This window comes from Emys orbicularis, chromosome 3 (assembly GCF_028017835.1).
Source record: "Emys orbicularis isolate rEmyOrb1 chromosome 3, rEmyOrb1.hap1, whole genome shotgun sequence".
NCBI classification, from domain to species: Eukaryota; Metazoa; Chordata; order Testudines; family Emydidae; genus Emys; species Emys orbicularis.
In genome coordinates this window covers 124132969-124156858 of record NC_088685.1, presented here as the reverse complement: position 1 = coordinate 124156858, position 23890 = coordinate 124132969, and the positions used below count along the sequence as shown (strand labels likewise).

Genomic DNA, 23890 nt, shown 5'->3' with positions numbered 1-23890 from the left:
ACAACTATGATGTAATACAGCTGGTCTAAACTCAAAGAAGTGCAGGTTTTTTGTGGGGATAAGGTGTGGTCAGTTAGCACACAGTAAGTATGTGATTACACCAGGCACAGGAAGCAAGGGGAAAGAAGCTTGAACATGGACAAGGGAGAAATATACGATGGGAAAGAGCGAAGGGGAGAGGGGTGGAAAGGATATAAGGAAGGCTTGAATGGAAGGTATGGAGAGGGGGAGTAGGATGACACTTGAACATGAGAACAAGGAGTTTGAACTTGACGCAGAAGGCAAGGAGAAGCAAGTGACAGCAATCATAGGAGAGGAGGATGACTTTAGCAACTATTTGGATGGACTGCAGGGGAGTAAGGAGAGGCCAGAAAAGATAAGATTGCAGTAGATGAGGCAAGAGATTACTAAGACATCAACAAGGATTTTTGTGGTCAGGATGCAGAGGAAAAAGCAGACTTAGAAACTGTGGAGGAACCAACAGCATTTGGCAGTGGCCAGATGTGAGGGGACAAAGAAAAATGTGACACCAATGTTGCAAGCCTGATAATGGGAAGATACTGGAATAGATTTGTCCAGCAATTTACTGATGTTCTTTGAAAATGGTACTGCTCTGAAACATGAAAGTCATCTTTGGTCAAGTTCTTATTCTGCACGGGTATAAGAAACCACAGGTAGAAATCCACCCACAAAATTTATTTGTAGTACTCTGTATTTGCCACCAGGAAATTTTCACAAGTATTTTTCTTCACTAAAAATCATTTCCCCCCAATTCTGTATTATATTAAAAATTCTTACAATTTAATTGTAAACAAGAAACTGATTAATTTGCATATTAAAACCTCCTTGAGAAATACATGTGCAGGGAACATTTACCAATTACTAATAAAGCTATCAAAGCTAATCTACTGAGGAACTGAATGGTATATGTTAACTGCATGCGTATTTTTACTGCATGAATTAATGTATAGTCTTTTGACCAATATGTAAGGTCAAAACTATATGTTCAAATTACCATCTTGTTTTAGCTCAGTGCAGACTTATAAACATGCACTTGTATAGTATAATAATTTCACAGAAGTCGAACACAGATGAAGAAGCCACTGGAACAGAGCACATGACGGGATGGAATTTCACTGTTTAAATTATCTAATGGAATGTATTTAATGGGAGCAATTTGCATGGGTGATGTAAACAGAAATGAGACTTCTGCATTGCGGAGTGGAACTACCTGGTATCATTTGCACTGCTGACAGGTTTTGGTTGAGCTGAGTCGCTACTGATGGGAGCGGGGCGACTGACAGCAGCGCTGCAATGGTTCCGTACATCACAAGGGACACTCCGCGTGCTGCGATGAGAAGAAAGACTTCAGGAAACAGTTGAAAAAGTGGATGGAGTTGAAAATTTAATTTAAAAATAAGATAGCGAAACAATCAAAAACAGTGTCAATTTGTAACGTTTATTCATGTGGGGAAAAAAGTTAATTTATTTTACCAAAAAAAAAAAAAAAAAAATCCCAAAAGTTTTAGAAGCAGAGTAGTCAATGGGCAAACAATCACCTAACATGTTAAGAGTGTTAAGAGACCAACATTTCAACAGTTACCTCTAGAATAGCTCCCAATTTGCGTGTGTAAATACCTGGTTTTGAAAAATTTTGAATCCATATTCTGAGGATGAGCTACAGCCCCTTTGAAAATATAGCCCTTTATTTTGTTTCTGTGGAAGGCTGTATGGCAAAATTAGTTTGGAAGCTTTTAGCTTTTAGTCCTATTTCTAGACCAAAACTTTTAACGGGAAACAATTATGTGAATATAGTTTGAAAATTATTTAACACTAAGATACAGAAATGCCACCATATTCAAGGATGTTATCTTTGAAAATCTCATGTAAACTAAACTATAGAAGCAAAGTCAGAGGCATTACATGCTCACTCACTCAGGGGAAGGGGAAAAGCTAGTTAACTACCAGTATTTAAAATACTGAATCTCATTATAAAATATTCTTTTCCCAAAGCAATTTTGTAAAGAAGGAAACAAAGAATGACTTTAAAGTTGGAAAGCATGCAGCAATCAAAGCATTAAACAAATGAGAAAATGCATCATCTCCAAAAGCATGCCTTTAAAATACAGATTTCTTTAACTCTTTTTTTAAAAATCTCCTTGATCTTCCTCTTGCAAAAACAGAAGTATTGGCTTTATCAGAACAAATATTTTAGAGAAACAATATTCAGTTCACCGAGTTAAACGAACAGCTTCAGTAACATCAAACTTTCAATGAAAGGGAAGAAAGCTGACGTTTAAGAATCTGGACAAGTGCTGAATACCTGAACCCTTCAGGAGTTGGGATGATAAGGTGAGGATTTGGTGGATCACTGTGGCATCGAGGTACCTTCACAGGACGAGGACTGTTTCGATGAATAGCTGCAAATGGTAAAAGTCAACACATAAATATTATTATAATGTCAGGAAAAACACCTGTTATGAAAAATTTTAAAAATAATGATATGTGATTTTGTTAAAGATTCCCCCCACAAATTAAACAATTATATAATATAAATTCAGCTATTTACATCAAAATATTTTATTGATTTTGTATATACAAAACGCAAAAAAATCATTTAAAATAAATCACTTATAAAGATAATACTAATCATACTAGTAACTTTCAGCATCAGGTTTCTATAAAATATAAACAGCCATTAAAAACAATCAAAGGAATGAAAAAATAGCTGTAACACGATGCGCATCTAATGAAAATACAGTAATTGTATTTTCATTTTTTCAACTTCACAAGAAAGGGTTAATTTTTTTTTTTTTTTATGCAGTAAATAATAAACAAAATGTTAAAAACTGAATAATGCCAACACTATTGCTTTATAAGATGCTCTTGGTATCAGAAATATTAATTTTCTAGACAACTATAAAAAAGCAAAGCATGCTGGTCAAATGCCATGCATATATGCAGTAAGCTAAATAAAATAGTTTTATCAGTACTAAAAGTTGTCAGCCAAGTCATTGCTGAAGCAGCATTTGCAAGTGTTTCAGTATTTGGGCTCATATGCATGCTAAAACCATTGTTTTAACCAAAATGAACATTAGTCTCATCTCTGAACTAGTTTCTCTGTGAATCTAAGGGCTTATACGAAGAGCACAGAACACTTCATTGAGTTATTCTAAATAGTATTTATTGTACATTAACAACTCCATTCTAAAGGAAAGCATAGAGTGGGATAAGGGTTATGTGGACAGAAAAGTAGCTTGTAAATTTACAACCCAAATTGTTGGTGTGATGTATAATAAAATGAACCCTAGCTCTAGACTCAAGGACGGACACTGCTCATTACTCTTTCAAACTACGCATTTGATATGTGATCTGCAGACAGGGGGATCACAACAGGAGTCAGCTACCCTGCCATAATAAAAAACATACCTCCCAGCAACCAAAATGAATAATTAATGCTGTGCAACTGACCAGAAAGTTGGACACTTCCTTTTTAAAGAAGTTAGATATCGGTATATCGCTATCTACCTTTCTGTACATTAAACACAGTGTTTTATCCCAATACTGCAAAGACTTACACACACACACTGAACCTTGTACCCTGTTTACAGCCACAGTCAGTTGAACATAGATACTTGTAATAAAGTTTTTTTTATCTTTTTTTGTTACTTGCAAATAAGTGTTCTATTTTGATATTAAATTCACGGAACTTAAAACAACTCACAGGGATAATGCTTTTTCCTCCAGTTGTACTTATATATGGAGATATACCTATCTCACAGAACTGGAAGGGACCTTGAAAGGTCATCAAGTCCAGTCCCCTGCCTTCACTAGCAGGACCAATTTTTTTGCCCCAGATCCCTAAATGGCCCCCTCAAGGATTGAACTCACAACCCTGGATTTAGCAGGCCAATGCTCAAACCACTGAGCTCTCCCTCTTGCTTCCCTCTCTCCCTGTGTGATATCTTCAGCTCAACCCTGTTACTTTCTCTCTTCCCAATGCCACTTCTTGGTACTTTTCATAATACCCACGCTTCTTCCTTCTCCTGTTTTCCTCTGAACCTTTCATTCCCCCTGCCATCGAAACCCATTTGCCCTCATTCATCATGGTGTGGAAGAGCTGCTTATGCTTTCGAAACCAGCAGGTGCCCCCCACTCCATGTTGTGCCTTAACACATGTGAAGCGTGTCAAGACTATGTGAAAACATGAGGAACCAATATGCAACTTCAGGAAAAATGAGAGTTATGAATGTCTAGCAATGACTAATTGCACTGGCAAGGAGGCGGGAAATGAGAGAAATTACTAGATAGCATTCTTAACCGCAACAATGGTGCTAAAATGAAACAATAATTGCAGTGTGGGCAGTAAGCAGCCAAAATGATTTTGGAAGTTATATCTTCCCGAATCTAACAAAGATACTGGAAGTACTGCACCAGACATCAGCACAGAAGTCTCCTACAAGGACATAAGATAGAAACATATGTGTGAAAAAAAAGTTAATATTCCTCATGCATGAAATACCACAACACAGAGGTTTACCTTTTTAACAAAGGGCATTTTTAACCTTGACAAATCACAAGAAGGTTTACAAGAGTTCCAGGTACAATCAGAAATACTCTGTTGGCAAGGCAGTTTGGTTGCATTTAAAGCCTAACAGAATGTCACATCTCTATTGTTGTAGCAATACTACTGAATAGCAACATCAAAGAAAAACTCTGCAATTAACATTTGCTTAATTCAATGTAAAGTTCTGAGTCAATAATATAGCTGATAATTTTAGATGCACTGAATTACAAATTTGGCAATTCTTCTTCTAATCTATATTTTACAAAGAATCACACTGCATTTTCTTAGGCCATACAATTAATAAAGATATTCACAATAGCCTGCAGCTACAGTATCAACATTTTACACAGATTAACATTTAACTTTGGCTCTTTCAAATGGTTTCCAACCTATTTCCCCTTGTAGATAGTAATTACAAACGTATTGCAGTATACTCTTTATCCAGAATCACGTTTGAATACAATTATTTTAACAAATAAATAGAAATCATTTTTAATACTAAACCAAAATAAATGTAATAAGACTCATTCATTAGATAATCTTATTTATGAAAATATTTACAACCAATAGATGTTCAATGCAAACTAATGTAATATTAAAATTTGTCTTTTAAAAATAAATTGGCATAATTTTATGACACTCACTACATGGAAATATATATCTAGTTGGGAATGAAAATAGTAACTTTAAGTAACAAGAAGTAGATTTGTAAACAAGGATACAATGCCATATTTAATACTTCAATGGAGGTTATGAGCCCACATGGAAAGTAGCTCATTTTAGATCTAGTAAAATTTTTGTTTTGTGTTAACTGGATCAAACAACAAGGAACATTTTAAAGCTTCTTTTCAAAGAATTTTAATATCTGCATTACCACTTGTGTCTACAAAGCTTCAATGAAATATAAAAATAAACAAGTCAAAAACGCATTGCAAAGAAATTGCTCCACAGAACACACCAAATCACTCGAGCTTGTCTACATGGCAAGTTACTGTGTGGCAATCCAGGATATGAATCTGCAGTGTACCAGCTTGCCACACGGTAACGTCACTTGTGGACACTGCTACAGTGCACTAAAAGTCCTGGAATATGGCTTGGCTTTTAGTGCATATTAACAGTATCCACACAAGACATTACTGCATGGCAAACAGCTGCTCTGTAGATTCAGACCCTGACTTTCCATGCAGTGACTTGCCATTGCAGACAAGCCCCCAACTGGATAATATACTATATTAGAATAACTAGCTTGCTCTTACGGACATTTGCCTGTGACTTGAATCTGAATTTCTGCTGTAGCCACCCTTTCACTCTTCTATTCTTACCTGCAATGGGATCAACTACGGTAGAGGCCTTTATAGAGCCCTGATTTTCCCCAAAGCTATAACTCCTCACAGCCATAATATTTTCTTCTGAAGACTTGATGGGACTCTATTGGGAGCCATTTAAGGACATTAATAAGCCTTGGTCTACACTACAGGCAGCTTACATCGACCTAACTCTGTAAGTGTCTTCACTAAAATGTAGTTCCCACCAACGTAACTCCCCCACTACACCGACTTAAGAACTCTACTTCCATGAGAGGCGTAGCACTTCGGTTGATGCAGTGTCAGAGTAGACACTGCGCTGCTTACATCGACTGTTGCTGCCTTTCAGAAGCCGTCCCACAATGCCCCACACTGACAGTTAAATCGGTGCACCGCTCCTGGCGAGGACGCACACTGCCAATACAAGGAGCGTAGCATGGACATGCAAAAGCGATTTAATTACTGCAGTGGCTGTACATCAACATAACTTAGGTCAACGTAATTTTGTAGTGTAAACTTGCCCTTAGTCAGAGGAATCACCTGAGTGATTTACTTAAAAAACAAAAAAAACAAAAAACTACCTGAAAATATGGACTGTTGTCATTTTACACATTACTTGTGTTAACTCTTCCACAGTTTAATGATGACTCAGACAGTAATGTTCATATGAGAACAACCAGGAAAAGCTTTAAAAGTACCTTTTTATGGTTAACTTTAATGTTTTAAAATGAACTTGCAATCAAATTGTTATTTTTCAAATTTATTTATACAAACTACAGTAGCTAGGTTCCAGAAGTAATGTCAGGAACTGCTGTCTTACCAATGTACAAACCTGTAACAGGACTGTGAGGTTTTCCAATTACATGGCTGATGCATTCATTCATCAGAGCTTGTAAACTCTAGGAGAGGGAAACAAAAAAAAAAGTTTTGATATTGTACACTACACAAGATAATTGCCAAAAAAATCATTTATCTAGATTTGGAGAAAATTTGGCTTACTAGTTTTTCCAATTTTGATCAAGCCTTTAAATTTGTCTTCAGACATAAAAATCCCAAATCCCCAAAATACATTTCTTCACAACAGCTATGACCTATATAGTTATGTATGCTGCTAACTGAAATATATTTGTAAATGTATGAGGTAGCTTAGACAATGACTGCAACATGATTTCTCTAACAGTCAATTATCCTGGAGTGAAGTCCACAAAGGCAGGGTGTTATTGCTTAAAATGTACTAATACATGCATAATCTGTCACGTGCGATACTACTGCTTCGATCTATTCCATTAAGATAAATCTCTGGAGCCAAAAGTTAGGATTTCATTGCTAGACACTCCTATCCAGCAATGGACTTGCCAAAATTAAGTAGTTAAAAAAGACTGAACAGTGATAGAAAGAAGCTGGGTGAGATAATATCTTTTATAGTACCAACTTCTATTGGTGAGAGAGAGAAGCTTGCCAACTTATACAGTGCTCTTCTTCAGATCTGGGAAACCTGACCAGACCTGAAGAAGAGCTCTATGCAAGTTCAAAAGCTTGTCTCTCTCAACTACAAACGTTGGTTCAATAAAGGATATTACCTCACCCATCGTCTCTCTCCTAATATCCTGGGACTCACATGGCTGTATGACTGTAACAACACTGCATGAACAATGATATACAATAAAAAAGCCCCTCTATACTATAATGCTAGTAGGAGTTATATGCAAGCATTGACAAAGACCATAAAACTAAGTATCATGTTTACTGAATAAACTGCCTTATTTTCGTTATCTTAAAAAAAAAAAAAAAAAAAAAAAAAAAAGTGTTCTTTGTCACAGAGATAAGTATTAGACCTGGCTGACAACATTCAAAGATACTGTTCACTCTGAGATATAGTGCTCAACACTGACCCAGAAAAATTGCTTTTGTTAGCGTAAGAGGAGACCCCTCTTCTGTCCACCCACAACATCAGCAATTCTCTCAAGAAAGGGTGGTCTTTTGGGGTTAAGGCACTGAACTGGGATGCTACACAGTGTGTGAGAGAACTTGGACAAGTTACTTAATCTTTCTATATTTCAGTTTCCTCATCTGTAAAACAGGTGTACTAATGCTTCCCTATCTTACAGGTATTTTCTGGGGATAAATTTATTAATGTTTTTAATGTGCTCAGTTACAACTGATGTGAGGGTCATAAGTATAGACAAACATTATTCCACCTTGCTAAAATTCCTCCAGCAATTCAAAGGCATAATAATGGAAACTGAAACTAGACAAATTGAGACCCCAATAAAGTGATGTATTTTAACAGTGAGGGTAATTAACCATTGGAAGAAAATATCAAGGAATGTGATAGATTCTCCATCACTTGAAGACTTTAAATCTTTAAATCAAGATAACTGTATTTCTAAAATATATATATAGCTCAAAACAGAGAGTTTGGGGTTGCCACAGGGATTTCTCTGTGAAGTTCTACGGCCTGTGTTATACAGGAGATAAGTCTTGAGCATAATGATCTCATCTGACTGTAAAAATCTATTAAATTGAAACCAGGTGTAAGATGGCACAACTTCCACTGACTTCAACTCAGTCTTTTTCTATTTACACCAGCTCTGAATTTAGCTCAGCTATCCTGAATATTACTAGGGTATTCTCTTGATGTTTGTGTGCAGTTGCCATTGCAAATCCCACTTTTTGCAAAAGTGCCAAGTTATCTTTCAACAACCACAAGTGGTCAGAACCTCGAGTTTAGGTTTTATCATATAAATAGCTCCCCACACTATACAATGCTCCCCTTAAGACTAGCTGAGGTGTTGGTTCCATACACATTCATAGGAAAGAATACTATGATTGTAAAGCACCAAAACCACTTTATATTTGTTTTCTCAAAGTCTCTGATCCAAATACTGACACAGCAAGATTCTCCTGAGCTTGAGAACTGAAGAGATCACATCAGATGGTGCCAGGACAACTAGATTATTTAAAAAAAAAAAACAAAAAAAAACTTGTACTATCCATCAAACTGTTATAGATACTTTAGAAACTGCAACAAAGTTGGCGAAAAATAACAGGCTGGGGCTAGTTTTTAAAGCTAGAACTTTACATTTTGTGTGACATATCAGGCACAATGCTCAAGCTTATCAAGATTATATTTAAAGAGAACTGGAATTTTTTAAAAGTACTATGTTTCCCAGCAATACAAACATTGGAAAATAGTCCACTTCAGGATTTTTGTGCTAAAAGCCAGTTTTGTTTTAAAGATATATTAAGGAAAAGGATGAATGCTATAGTTTCAGTATTTATTTAATAAGGTTACTGTACCCTAGTATTTCATAATGTATCTTTAATTTGTTCATAATGATCTGCTTCCTAATTAACAGTGGCTCAGCTACAGTGTGTTACCACTGGGGATCAATGCTCTTTTGCCTCCTGAAACAGTAGAGCTGAAAAATGCTGCAGAGATAATGATGTAGTGACTGTGGGACAGGCTTCTGGTCACATTACTTTTAGTAACCTGTCCTTTTCTTTAAATAAATGCAGACACACTACTTGAGAGACAAAAAATTAACTGGGGAAAATATCTGTCAAAATTCCAAAGGAAAGCTGATTCTAAATAAAAGTGAACACAATCAATCGCCATCAATATTATTCTCTGTGTTCTGCTACTTTTGTGGAGGCTGTACTTTCACTTCCACTGCAGAGCTATAACATACCACATTACAGAACTAAAGCTTCCAGGATTCTGTTTCACAGAAACAAAACCACCCCTGCCCCCCACAACCAAACACAAACTATACTCTACCATATAATTTAACAGTAACAAGGCAAGATTCAAATTTTAAATCTTGTATGTTAGTATGATTTAGCTCTAAAGAAATACAGTTAGACTGCAATGTTTTGTGTTTGCTCCATACATGAACTAGGGCTATTAAGAATACATTTCAGAGCATCCAATAGAAAGCAATATTAGGTTGAGTGTAAATTAATAGCTCATCAGCAAACTGCTGCCAAGTATCCCAGGTTGTGAATGTAGTTACTATACAAAGGCTTCAGTACTGCAGAAACCTGACATGACAATTTAATTTTTTTTGTATATTGATGTCATTAGCATGCACTATTCAGAATTTTGCAAGCTAAATCAGAGTAACCAGCATTTAGATTTATATAGAACAGTCTCAGAACAATAATTAATCAGATGTAAGAGCACAGAAAACATCCCTGATAACAGACAGATAATATATTTTATTGACTGAAACTGAACTGAAAGCAGGTTGGGCTGCAATGTGAGAACAATTAATTCCATACCAAGAAATCCTCTTCAGGCAGAGCTGAAATAAAGGCTGGCTCGATGGCTTGAAGAAAATCAAAACCTTGTGTTGCCCACCTGTCAAGCAGAAGAGAATTGTTCATTAGCCAAAAACAATTACATAACTGTCACATGAGTTCTAGTGACTTATCTTAATATACATGGTTATGGGTATGTCTACATTAAAAAAAAAAAAAAAAAAAAAAAGACCGTTGGCAGCAAGTCTCAGAGCCCAGATCAACTGATATGGGCTTGCAGGACTCTCACTACAGGACAGCAGCACAGATGTTCGGATTCGGGCTGGAGCCCAGGATCTCAAACCCTGCAAGGCAGGGGTGTAGCTCAGAGCACAGGCTCTTGCCCAAGCACAAATGTCTACGCTGCTATTTTGATCCCATAGCACAAGCCGAAGTCAACGGACCCAGGCTCTGTGGCTCACTGTTGCGGGATTGTCTGTTTATTTTTGCAGTGTAGACATACCCAATGACTGCTGTTTACTTGCATATATTAACAAAAGTTCTGTATAACAGTTCGGATTTATGTACAGAGTGAAGTATCTGGCTTTTGCAAGGGGTTAATCTTTAGCCAGGTGATAAATGGACATGAAATTCTGAGTTCTAGACTTTTAATATGGATGTCACCAAATAAAGATAGTAGGCTACCTTCTTCAGGCCTGGTTATACACCTCAGCCCACTAATGTTTTAGGAAATGCATATAAATTCCCCAAAATATGTTTTAAAGTGCCCAGCCCACAACATAAGATCTTGGCAACTACTTTAATAAGGAGTCACTAACAACAACTTTCTGGGCAAAATCAAAGACATGGTACTAGCACGTAGAGTTAAGCAGAATCTGACCAGTATTAATATAATATACCTATTCCGATTGGGTTTCAGCTCAGATTGAAGCACTAAGGAGTGCAGTTGTCACTTGTGGATGATCTCTTTCTAGCCGTAAACTGCATGAGACATTCATTCTGAAGTGACTCAATCCTATAGAGGTTTTTGACATCAACCATCACAAAATACTGCTGTACCATCTATGGAAGCCAAGTGAGGGTGCAGTTATGCTAGGTCGGCTTTGCCAGTTCTCCTCATCAATCTGGGAGTGGGGTGATGGGTAGCTTGTCTTCCTCCTCAAGAGCTTTGAGGTGTGGTGTTCTACATGGTTCAATCTCGTCACCCCTCTTACTGAACATTTTGTAAGAACATATGGGGAGATTGAGACACATCATGGGCAATGCTGCCAACAATATGCTGATAACAACCCTAAATCTTTCACATTCAGAGCAGACAATCCTGCTGCCCAACAATCCAAATATCTGCATAAAACTGGAATATGGATGAAAGAAAGCTGGCTTAAGCTAAATCTGGGAAGGAGGTGAAGTTGGCAGGAAGAAAAGAGCACTTTGAGTAGCTACAGGAAAAAATGGTTACTTACTTGTTCTGTAACTGTAATTCTTTGAGATGTGTTGCACACGTACATTTCACTTCAGAGGTGTGCGTGTCCAGTGCACCAGTCAGATTCTTCCCTTAGCGGTATCTGTCAGGGCAGCACATGCAAACTCTTCTGCCTCATATTGCTGCCCAGTGGTATAAAGGGCAGGGCTGGACAGATATGTGTAACACATCTCAAAGAACAACAATTACAGAACAGGTAAGTAACCATTTTTTTCCTTCTTCGAGTCATTGCACATGTCCATGCCACTTCAGGTAACTCACAAGAAGTTCAATCTGGAGGTGGGTTTCAGAGTCTACCTGAACAGTGACTGACAGACTACTCAGAAATCCAGGATGAGATTCTCTGGGGCAAGACTGGAAGGCCTTTCATCCTCTCTGCAACCGTCACAAACAGCTGGGAGGAAGACCTAAATGACCTAGTTCTGTCCAAGTAAAACACTAACACCCTTCTAACTTCCAGGTATGGAGTCTCTTTTCATCCTTAGGAGAATGGGGCTTAGGAAAGTTGGTAAGGATACTGCTTGATTGAGGTGGAATTCTGATACTACTTAAGTCAAAATTTTTGGATGCGGACATAAGTTTGCTTTGTTCTTATAGAAGATTGTGTAGGGAGGGTCAGCTACCAATGCTCATAATTCTGCCACTCTTCGTGCCAAATAAAACCGGTTACTTACCTTCTGTAACTGTTGTTCTTCGAGATGTGTTGTTCACGTCCATTACACATTAGCTGTGCGCGCGCCGCGTGCACGAACGTCGGAAACTTTTCCCCTCAGCGGCTCCCGTCGGGCCGGCAGGGTCCCCCCTCCCGCCAGAGCGGCGCCCCGCTCTAGCGTATATATATCCCTGCGGGCCCGACCCTCCCTCGGTTCCTTCTTGCCGGTGACTCCGACAGAGGGGAAGGAGGGTGGGAAGTGTAATGGACGTGAACAACACATCTCGAAGAACAACAGTTACAGAAGGTAAGTAACCGTTTTTTCTTCTTCGAGTGATTGTTCACGTCCATTACACATTAGGTGACTCACAAGCTTACCATTGGAGGAGGGTAGGAGTCAAGGAATAATTGATTGAAGCACAGCCCTGCCGACCACCGCGTCCTCTCTGGTCTGATGATGGATCGCGTAGTGGGCTGTGAACGTATGCACCGACGACCAGGTGGCCGCTTTACAGATTTCCTGGAGTGGAACCTGCGCCAAGAAAGCCGCCGAGGACGCTTGGGCCCTAGTTGAGTGAGCCCTGATCTCCGGGGCTGGTACGTTGGCGAGCTCATAGCATGTGCGTATGCAAAGCACAATCCATGCTGACAAGCGTTGCGTCGAGATAGGTTGGCCTCTCATTTGCTCCGCAATGGCAATGAACAGTTGAGTCGATTTGCGGAATGGCCTGGTCCGTTCTAGATAAAATGCCAAGGCTCTACGGACATCGAGGGTATGCAGGCTGCGGTGGCTTGGGTCCGAATGGGGCTTAGGGAAGAACACCGGTAAACAAATGTCCTGTCCCATATGAAAATGTGTGACCACCTTTGGAAGGAATTTAGGGTGCGGCCTCAGTTGGCACCTTATCTTTATAAAAAACTGTATAAGGAGGTTCCGAAGTGAGGGCTCTCAATTCCGATACCCTCCTAGCCGATGTGATGGCCACGAGAAACGCTACCTTCCATGAGAGGTGCATGAGGGAGCAAGAGGCTAGGGGTTCAAAGGGCGGCCCCATGAGTTTAGTCAGGACCAGGTTGAGATTCCACGCAGGGACCGGCGGGCGCGAGTAGGGAAACACCCTCTCCAGCCCCTTGAGGAATCGGACTACTGTGGGGTTGGAGAACACCGAAACCCCCAACTCCCCAGGGTGGAACGCCGATATGGTAGCCAGATGCACTTTAATTGAGGCAGGGGCGAGCCCTTGATGCTTGAGGTGCAGCAAGTAGTCCAGAATTGATGGGACTGAGGCCTGCAGAGGCTGTATGTGATGAGGCTCACACCAGTGGGAGAACCTTTTCCATTTGGCAAGGTAGGTCGCTCTTGTGGAGGGCTTCCTACTACCAAGGAGAATTTGCTGGACCTGGTGGGAGCACCTGTGCTCCGTATCGTTTAGCCAGAGAGATACCACGCCGTGAGATGTAGCGACGGTAGGTTCGGGTGGAGTAGGCGACCCCGGTCTTGTGTGATGAGGTCATGATGGAGGGGGAGGGCGATCGGGGTGGTCACAGACAGTTCCAGCAGGGTCGTGAACCAGTGCTGGCGTGGCCACGCCGGGGCGATGAGGATGACTGTCGCCTTGTCCCTGCGGGTCTTGAGGAGGACCCTGTGGATGAGCGGGAACGGAGGGAAGGCATACCTCAGGCTCCCGCCCCACGGAATCGTGAAGGCATCTGCCAACGAGCCCGGGCTGAGGTTCTGGAATGAACAAAACTGAGGGCATTGGCTGTTGCTCTTGGTGGCAAAGAGAACCACCTGGGGAAACCCCCACCTCTGGAATATTAAATGCAGGACGTCCTGTCTCAACGTCCACTCGTGCGTGGGGTAGGACCGGCTGAGGCGGTCTGCTAACCCATTTTGGGCCCCCGGGAGATATGTTGCGAGTAGGTGGCCTGAATGGGCTATGCAGAAGTCCCATAGGAGAAGCACCTCGTGACAGAGGGGAGAGGATCGGGACCCGCCCTGCTTGTTTATCTAGAACATGGCGGTAGTGTTGTCCGTCAGAACTGACACGCTGTGGCCTTCTATGGTAGCGTGAAAGGTCTGGCAGGCGAGGCGAACCGCCCTTAACTCCTTCAGATTGATGTGAAGCAACTTTTCTTCCTTGGACCATAAGCCCTGGGTCCGCAGGTCCCCCAGGTGCGCCCCCCAACCCAGGTCCGACGCGTCTGTTACTAACGTCAGAGTGGGTTGCGGGGTGGCGAAAGGGACCCCTTCGCAAACCTGCTGCCGATCGAGCCACCAGCGGAGAGAGTTCGACACTCGAGCTGGGATTGTCACCACCAGGTCTAAGGGGTCTCTGTTGGGGCGATATGTTTGGGCCAGCCACAACTGTAATGGCCTGAGCCTTAGGCGGGCATGTCTGACTACATGCGTGCAGGCCGCCATGTGCCCCAAGAGTTGCATGTAGCATCTGGCCGTGGTCGTGGGGAATTGCTGGATGGAGCTTACGACCCTTTGAATGGCCAAGAACCGCGATACTGGAAGACTTGCCCGTGCCGCCACCGAGTCCAGGACTGCCCCTATGAAGTCCAGTCTCTGCGTGGGGATCAGTGATGACTTGGGCACATTGACCAGTAGACCGAGCTTGTGGAACACCTGTAGTGCCAACGTCACGTGGGAGCGGACCGCGGCCTGCGACCGGCCCGCAAGGAGCCAGTCGATCAAATATGGGTATACGCGCATCTTTCTTTTCCGAAGAAAAGCTGCCACCACGGACATGCATTTTGTGAACACTCGCGGGGCCGTTGCCAGGCCGAAGGGCAAGACCGTAAATTGAAAATGGTGTTGGTTGATGGTGAAACACAGGAACCGCCGGTGGGCCGGGCGGATGGCGATGTGAAAGTACGCATCTTTCATATCGAGGGCAGCGTACCAATCCCCCGGATCCAGGGATGGGATAATAGCGCCAATGGAGACCATACGGAAACGTGCCTTGACCAAAAATTTGTTTAGTCTGCGTAGGTCCAAAATGGGACGGAGGCCCCCTTTTGCTTTGGGAATGAGGAAGTATCTGGAGTAGAACCCTTTCCCCCTTAGGTCTGGAGGAACCTTTTCCACTGCTCCTACTGTGAGGAGGGTCCGCACCTCCTGCATGAGGAGTTGCTCGTGAGAGGGGTCCCTGAAGAGGGACGGGGATGGGAGGGAGGGGGCAAGGAGAAGTGAAGGGTGTAGCCCGCCTCCACTGTGCGCAGGACCCAGCAGTCCGATGTTATATGTGACCAAGCACAGTAAAAACGGGACAGGCGGTCCCTGAAACACAGAGGGGGATCCGGAATAGAGTTTGGTACGCTGTCCTCGATGGCAGCTTCAAAACCCTTGCTTGTTTCCCGACTGTGGCTTGCCTTGGCCATGATTCTGGCCCTGGTTAGGCATGTTGTTGCGTCTACGCCTGTTATCCCTGCCCCTTCTGCGGTACGGTTCCTGTCTAGGACGAGGGTGGTACTGCCCTTTGCGGAGGTTGGGGCTTAAAGGGTTTCCTCTGTGTCACTGGGGTATGCATTCCCAACGACTTGAGGGTAGCTCGAGAGTCTTTGAGGCTATGTAGTCTGGTATCCGTCTGGTCCGAAAACAAGCCTGACCCCTCGAACGAAGGTCTTGGAGGGTGTTTTGCACGTCTGGGGGAAGGCCGGAAGCCTGTAGCCATGCCGAGCGTCTCATTACCACTCCTGACGCGATTGTCCTAGCAGCTGCGTCCGCGGAGTCAAGGGAGGCCTGTAGAGAGGTTTTGGCTACTGCCTTCCCTTCGTCTACTATAGCTGCAAACTCGGGTTGTGAGCCCTGAGGCAGGGATTCCTTAAACTTGGAGACTGATGTCCAAGAATTGAAGTTGTGTCTGTTCAGAATCGCTTGCTGGTTAGCGATCCTCAACTGGAGGCCCCCGGACGAGTAGACCTTTCTCCCAAATAAGTCCAAGCGCTTTGCCTCCTTGGCCTTGGGGGCCGGGGCTTGCTGGCCATGTCGCTCTCGTTCGTTGACTGCAGAGACGACCAGCGAACAGGGCGTTGGGTGAGAGAAGAGGAAGTCGAACCCTTTAGATGGGGCGAAGTATTTCCTCTCCACGCCTTTCGCAGTTGGTGCACTGGAAGCCGGTGTTTGCCATACTGTTTTATAGTTGGACTGGACCGTTTTTATGAGCGGGAGCGCGATCCTGGAGGGGCCCTCCGGGCTTAGAATGTCGACCATGGGGTCCTCCTGCTCTACCGTCTCCTCCGCCTGAAACCCCAGATTGAGGGCTACTCAGCGGAGCAGTTCCTGGTGCGCCCGATGGTCAATCGGGGGAGGGCCGGACACTGTTGTGCCCGCCACGGCTTCGTCTGGCGAGGAGGAAGAGGTCAGGGCCTTTTGCGCGTCTTCCTCCTCCTGCAACTCCTCATCGGCTGGGCGCTCCTCTGGAATGCGCTCTGTGACGTGGGTCTGAGACGGTGCCGGGGTCGGTGCCGAGTCAGCCCTTTCTCGCTCCGGCGGCCTGGAGACCGTGGCCTCCTTGCAAGAGGGTGGGCGCCACTGCGGAGAGCGGGACCAGTGTCCCGAGGGGCCAGATCTCGAGGTCCTGGACGGGGGGCCTTGCTGGTGGTAGGCCCAAGGGGTCCAGAATGGCCATTGTCCTGGCTGGCCCCATTGTGGGTGCCAAGTGGCTTCGTGTTCCCTACTGGCCTGTGCCCTGTGGGCATATCTGTTGGACCGGCCCAAGTCTGCATCCGAAACCACGGACGGTGATCTGGAAGGCCACGGCAGTGCCGTGGAACGGTGCCGGTCCGGGGTCGGAGAGTAGTGCCTCCGTGACCGGGACCGGGAGTAGCGTCTTGCCGACCTGGACCTGGATCGGTACCGGTGACCTCGGGACCGGGAACGACTGCGGGTGGTCGGTCTCGGGGATCGCGTAACTGACACGTCCCGGTGCCTACTCGAGCAGGGCTGCTGGGTCGGTGCCGGGCGCTTATTGGGGCCCGACTGTTGTGTGGCTCTCTGCGCGGAGGGAAGCCGGGAGTCCACCGAGGCGGAGCTCGACCGGGACCGGCGCCGTGAACGGTGCCGAGATGGCGACCGTGATGGGCGCACCATTGCCGGCTTGCCTCTGGATGGCAGTCTCGGCAGATTGTCCTTAGCGTGGAGGGGGCCCTCAGCGGACAATTCAATGAGGTCCTTTGCTGTCTCAAATGTGTCCAGGGTGGAGGGCTGTTCCAAAAGCTCCTCCAGCCCTTCCTCCTCACTCGACACGCCTATCCCGGGGCTCGACGGGCCTTTCGGCGCCGGAGCCACTGTCACCGGGATTTGTGCTGGGGCCGCAACGGCCTTAGGCACACTTGAGGTCTTCGCGGGCGCTACCCTCTTATGCGGGGAACATCCTCGGGCCTTGGGTTGGCCCTTCGATTTTGCCGTCGAAGACGACCGGTGCCGGAGGCAGTCCCGCTGAGTCGGTGCCGTGGGCTTAGGATGCCCCACCGGCGTCGGATCACGGACCGATGCCGGGGCACTCCGCACCGAGGTTGACGGTGCCGTCGAAGTGGAGGGCTGTAATGCCGTCTCCATGAGCAGCTGCTTAAGGCGAAAGTCTCTCTCTTTCTTAGTCCTGGGCTTGAAAGCCTTACAGATCTTGCAGTGCTCCTTTTGGTGTGCTTCCCCCAGGCAACGGAGACACGAGTCGTGTGGATCGCTTAATGGCATAGGCTTGCGGCACGTGGCACAAGCCTAGAAGCCTTGGGCATGCGGCATGCCCCACCGCCCAGGGCCGGTGCCGGGGTTGACCAAACACCTAACACAAAGAAGTTTAAGTCTTTCTAAAGAACTGATAACTGCTAAGCTTAACACTAGCTACTAAGAACTGATAACTGTAAAGATAACACTAAGTACTATGCTAAGGGACACTCTCAGACGAGAGATAGAGTTGTTCCAACGTCGCCACGGACGGTAAGAAGGAACTGAGGGAGGGTCGGGCCCGCAGGGATATATATACGCTAGAGCGGGGCGCCGCTCTGGCGGGAGGGGGGACCCTGCCGGCCCGACGGGAGCCGCTGAGGGGAAAAGTTTCCAACGTTCGTGCACGCGGCGCGCGCACACCTAATGTGTAATGGACGTGAACAATCACTCGAAGAAGAAATGCAAATTTCATATATAGCCAGAGTAACGAGCAGGTAAGCCATCGGTTAAAAGGGCGAACGCATCAACCTTCTTAGCATGAGATTCAAGTCCCAGGGAGGGATAGGAACTGCAATCTGGGCATATAACTTGTCCAGACCTGGCCTGAGAGACCATTTGTGATCTTTGCTGAAAGATCTGCTCAGGCAATCTGCCAAACTGTTGTGAACCCTAAGAAGATGGGGTGCTTTGAGGTGAATTACATTGATGATACCAAACTCCCAAACCTGTAATGCTTCATGACAGAGACTGACTTGGCCCCTTCCTGTCTGTTCACTGAACACTGTTGCAGTGTTGTTCCTTTGATGTTAGGGAGAAAAGTCCAAAAGGCCAGATGATTAGCCCTCAACTCTTGCATGTTTATGTGAAAAGCTAAATGCTGTTGTGACCACAGATGCTGAGTGCCTAGGTGTGCTCTCCACCCTAAAAAAGAAGCATTTGTAACCAGAGTCAGTGTAGGTAAAGAGGGGCAAAGGCAATTCCCATACACACATTGGGTTGCATCCATTCATCAGTCCAAGAATACTAGCACATCTGCAGGCACACAAATCAACACATCCAATGGGTTATGAGCCAGGTAGTACACTGACTTTAACCAGGCTTGCAACCTTCTGAGACAAAGTTTGGCATGAGAGAGCATGTATATGCATGAGGCGACATTTCCAGAAGTCTGAGGCAGTTCCTTTCAGCTGTGGCTGGACGGACTTTCAGATCTGTGGAAATCGTTAACATTGCCTGGAATCTGGCTTGAGCTGGAAAGCCCTGACTACTGTAGAAACCAAGAGTGCCCCTATAAACACTGTCCTCTGAATTGAAGACTGACTAGCCTTGTTGATCAACAGACCTCAAAACACTGAGTTCTGCATACTGAATTCCACTTGGTTCTTGGACTGAAACTGTACCAGCCAATCGTCAAGGTAGGAAAATACTTGCACTTCTGCTTTTCTTAGGAATGCAGCCACCACTACCATGCATTTTGTAAATATTCACAGGACCACAGAGAGGCAGAAGTGCAGGACTGTAAACTGAGAATGGGTATTGTTGACCAGAAATCTTAGGAATAGTCTGTGGCTTTGATCAATAGCGCATGGAAATGTGTCCAAGTCCATGGCAGTGTACCAGTTGCCAGGATCAAGGGAGGGGATAATGGAAGCTGGGGTGGCCATGTGAAGCCTTATTTTTCTTAGGTATTTGTTCAGATTTCACAAGTCTTAGATAGGTCTGTGATCTCCTTTTGCTTTGGGATCAGAGAGTAAATTGAATAAAACCCTTTTCCTCCATGGCTCCCAAATGGAGGAGAGACGGACCTCTCAGAGGAAGTCTCTGACGAGGGACAGGGAAGGACTGAAAATCTGAAGGGTGTATCCCCGTTCCACTGTGCTTAGAACCCACTGGTCTGTGGTAATATAGGCCCAAAGCACACTGAAAGTGGGATAAGCTGTTGGAAAAAACAGGGGTAGGAGAAAGTAGCCCAAGACACACTGATATTTTGCCCTCAACAAGGTAGTCACACACATTGTTTGGTCTTCCTGGGTTCTCTAGAAGGACTGGACGAAGACATAAAGTGAGGAAGTGGAGGTCTCATCCTGTAGCTTTTCCCCTTTGCTCCTGGAGTGGTCAAGCTTGTGTAGGCAGGAAAGGTGGGTACTGTTGGTTCGACTGAGAGAGAAATTGGTTCTTTATAGGGAATAGAGTGTAAATCCCCAATGATTTCAATGTAGTCCTGGACTCTTTGCGACTGTGAAGCTTCTCCTCAGTCTGCTGCGAGAATATGGTGGGACCCTCACAAAGAAGATCCTGTATAGTCTGCTGGACCTCCTGTGGAAGACCAGAGGATTGATGCCATGAACACCTGCGCATCATTATTGCAGATGCAATAGTTCTGGTTGCCAAATCTGCCCCAATCTTACGTGGTTTGGCGAGAAGTCCTAGCTATGAGTTTACCCGCATCCAAGACAGCCAGGAAGTCTTATCTAGCATCCTCTGTTTACTTGTCCATGAGAACATTATCCCAGAGATAGTAATCATATCTTGCCAGCAAGACTTGCTCTTTAGAGATACGAAACTGCAGGCCAGCAATGAAATAAATCTTTCTATTGAAAAAGTTGAGCCTTTTTGCTTCTTTATCCTTTGGGGTAGAAGATGGCCATCCCTGATGCACTCTTTCATTTACTGCCAAGACAACCAAAGAACCTGGTGAGAGATGAGTGTAGAAATGTTCAGAGCCGTGAGAAGGGACATAATACCTGCACTCAGTTATCTTGACTGTCAGTGACAGAGAGAGGGTGTTTGCCATAGCAATCTTGTAGATTATAGTATGGCTTCATTTATAGGTAGAGGAAGACAGGAAGGCTCTGCTGACCCCAGTACGTCCACCAGTCTATTGGAACGCTCTTGCACTACCTCAACCCAGATATCTAGAGAGGAAGCAACTCTCTTTAGGAGCTCTTAGTAGGCCCTGCAGTCATCCTGAAGAATGGAGGACAATCCAGACAACACCACCTCATCAGATGAAGAGGAGGACAAGTGTAAAGAAGGTTCAGCTGTTCTCCTGTACCTCCCCAGGTGTAAGTTGTGGCATGGAAGGTTGTTCCTCAGTACTGGCGTGGATACCAGGGTAACTTCCTGAGACGCCCATGTGAGCCATCCCATCGTTTGCTCAGAGATCTGGAGAGCAGAGGAACTGGGGATGATCTGTTGGTGGTGGAGAAATCCCATGGGTTCCAATACAGCCATGGTAGAATATTGGAGCCTAACCTTTATCAGCTCAAGGATCCATGTCCCTGGACCACTGTGGCACCTGTCAGATACCAGTGGCACAATCCTCTCGATGAAGGTGAATGACACCTTCTATTCCAAGAGTGAGGGGCACAGGAGCCGACAGCAGACTCCCGACTAGGGAGATGTGGTATTGTGCAGTGCTGAAGACTGGTGATGTGTGTCCAAAGATGTTGGTACCAGGGACAGCATACTTGGCTTGCCTCTAGATGGCACCAGGCAAGGCGGCACTGGACTGGCTAAAGTCGGCTACGCCGGTACCGAGGGTTGGACCTTACTAGCAGGTAACTCCAACAAAGACTGAAGATATATCAGTACCGGATGACTTGTCTCCTGTACTGCTGAAGCACCCAGTACCAAGAGGCATAGCAGATCTCATGCCACAGCATAAGCCTTCAGTGTTGTCATTACCACGAGGTTCCCCCCGAGGCTGTTGCATTGAAGGGGTGATACCACTGTAGGGGTCAGTCTCAACAGCACTGGTGATGGAGTCAACAACCCTGGACAAGACGAAGTCAGAAGTGGGACCTGTCAATCATGGGAGGACTCTCTACCTTACCGTCCAGCTTGCTTGCTGGCAGACGGTACCAAAGACCTCGATTTTGTGGAGGAACCGGGCATACTTTTGAGGCATGTTTTTTATGCTCCTTCCTGGGCATCGGGGAAGGGGAACAGTCCCAAGACTATGCTATGTCTGGAGGAGCATTCTGATGGAAGAAGTGCACCTATCCTAAGGGGGAAGGTTCAGATGATGGATGCAAGGTGGACTCCATGAAAAGGTTACACAGTCTCACCTCCCTATCCTTTCTAGTCCAGGATTTTGAAGTCCCTGAAGATCTGACAACGGTCCCTGATGTGATCATCCCTGAGGCACTTTAGACTCCTGGAATGAGGGTCACTCACCAGCATAAATTTATTGCAGCTGGTGTAAGCCTTAAAGTCGAGAGTCTGAGGTATGCCCTGGTACTGGGAGTTAGTACTTAGTGTGTTGATTCCCAAATGTTCTATTCAAATTAAGTAAAATAACAAATGAAATTTACTCTAAATATTTAGCTAACTAACTATAGATGAGTACACTAATTATATACAAAAGAACAAATTCCCTGATGGGGAAAACACTTGCAAAGCAAGTCAACACACTCAGACTACCAACATGGGCAGTAAGAAGGAACTGAGAGGGCGCAAGGGTGGTACAAACGGCAGAGGGGTGGCATAAAGGGAAATACATCACACAGCAGTACAAAGCCACAAAGGGCGCACGCATGCGTGTGCCGCCCTGACAGGTGCCATTAAGGGAAAAATCTCCAACTTTGGTACACTGGGCATGCACACACCTGAAGTGGAATGGACATGTGAAATCGCTCAAAGAACTATGACCACACCCTCATTCAAAGACACCTGTCATCCAATGCTCAAAATAGTATGTAGTCCCAAGGTCTTGGTAGATTTCTTGTTGTTCCTGAATATCAAACAATGGCAAAATGCTTTCTATCATTTTCATCTAGTTAGAAGACTGCCCAACCTTTCCTGTTAGAAGAAGACCTAGTCACTTGTGAGCCACACTTTTGTCACCTTCAGGTTGGATTAATACAAAGAACTCTTACTGGAGGAAAAAGTCATCCGATGCTGCACACACAGTAATTCACCACGCAACACCACCACCTTTCTAAACAGGACACCCCGAAGAATGCATGTTACACTAATGCTCTGCCATCTTTACTGATTCCTGACCAAATAGTAATTTTTCATCAAGGTGTCGGCCCTTAATTTGAAAGCTTTGAATGGTTTGGCCCCTAGTTATCTCAGGTATCTCTTCTCTCCCTCTTCTGTGACAGCTAACACTCAGGGGAAGGAGTCTGGAAAGAAAAACTCATTAAGCAGTTTGGGTAGTGCTTTGTACTTTTACTATGGAAAATTTCACGATGGACGTAGCCATTATTCATTGATCAATGCAGAAATATCCCGCATAATATTTAAGAAAAGAGCAACACATCATATTGTGATATGGTGCCCAGTTAGCCATTACCTGGGTCTAGTGCCTCGACCGCTCTCGCATTTTGTTAGTACATAATTCATCCATTTTCTGGCAAAGTTGATATACTTATCTCCAATTTTCTGCCTGAATTCTCCAGACATCAGGCGAACAACTTCTTTATGGTACTACAAGATATTAAAAATTATCCTTCAAGTATTAAAATTAAAATAAAACCATTATATATAATATCTACTGAAATATTTGCTCGCTAATAAAACATTACAAGAAAGCACGACCACATCTCACACTCATATAATTAATTCTATCCATACAACTTGCATGATTATTTATTTAACAATGTCTTTGAGGGAAAGCCCCAAATACAAGACATTTAGTGCAAAAGAACCAAGACAAAATGGTAGCATTTCAGCCATGTGGCATACTATGTGTGTGCATGCACTACTTTTAAACAATGTGCATACCAAGTAAGAATTAGATTGTCTAGACAGGAACAATACGCAGCTCTGCTATCATATAGATCAAGTCTCAAACTAGCATTGAGTAATACTCCTACCTTACAGGCAAATTTAATTTAAGTAGTACATGGAAAGAATAAAGTATTTGGATATGTAGTAGATATGTGCACTAAAAGATTCAATAGAAACATAGTCTGTTTTAGAAGACCATTCTTAC

At 44.2% G+C, this 23890-nt stretch overlaps 1 protein-coding gene across 1 annotated transcript in view; it reads right to left on the bottom strand.

Annotated features, from left to right (window-relative positions):
• MAP3K4 (mitogen-activated protein kinase kinase kinase 4) overlaps positions 1 to 23890 on the bottom strand; it is a 207067-nt gene that overhangs the window by 27927 nt on the left and 155250 nt on the right. The window contains exons 16-20 of the mRNA XM_065401448.1: positions 23249 to 23382; positions 10156 to 10234; positions 6692 to 6770; positions 2324 to 2420; positions 1232 to 1348 (exon numbers count right to left, since the gene is read on the bottom strand). Of these exons, the coding sequence (XP_065257520.1) occupies positions 1232 to 1348; positions 2324 to 2420; positions 6692 to 6770; positions 10156 to 10234; positions 23249 to 23382 (506 nt within the window). The remainder of the gene's footprint in view (positions 1 to 1231; positions 1349 to 2323; positions 2421 to 6691; positions 6771 to 10155; positions 10235 to 23248; positions 23383 to 23890) is intronic.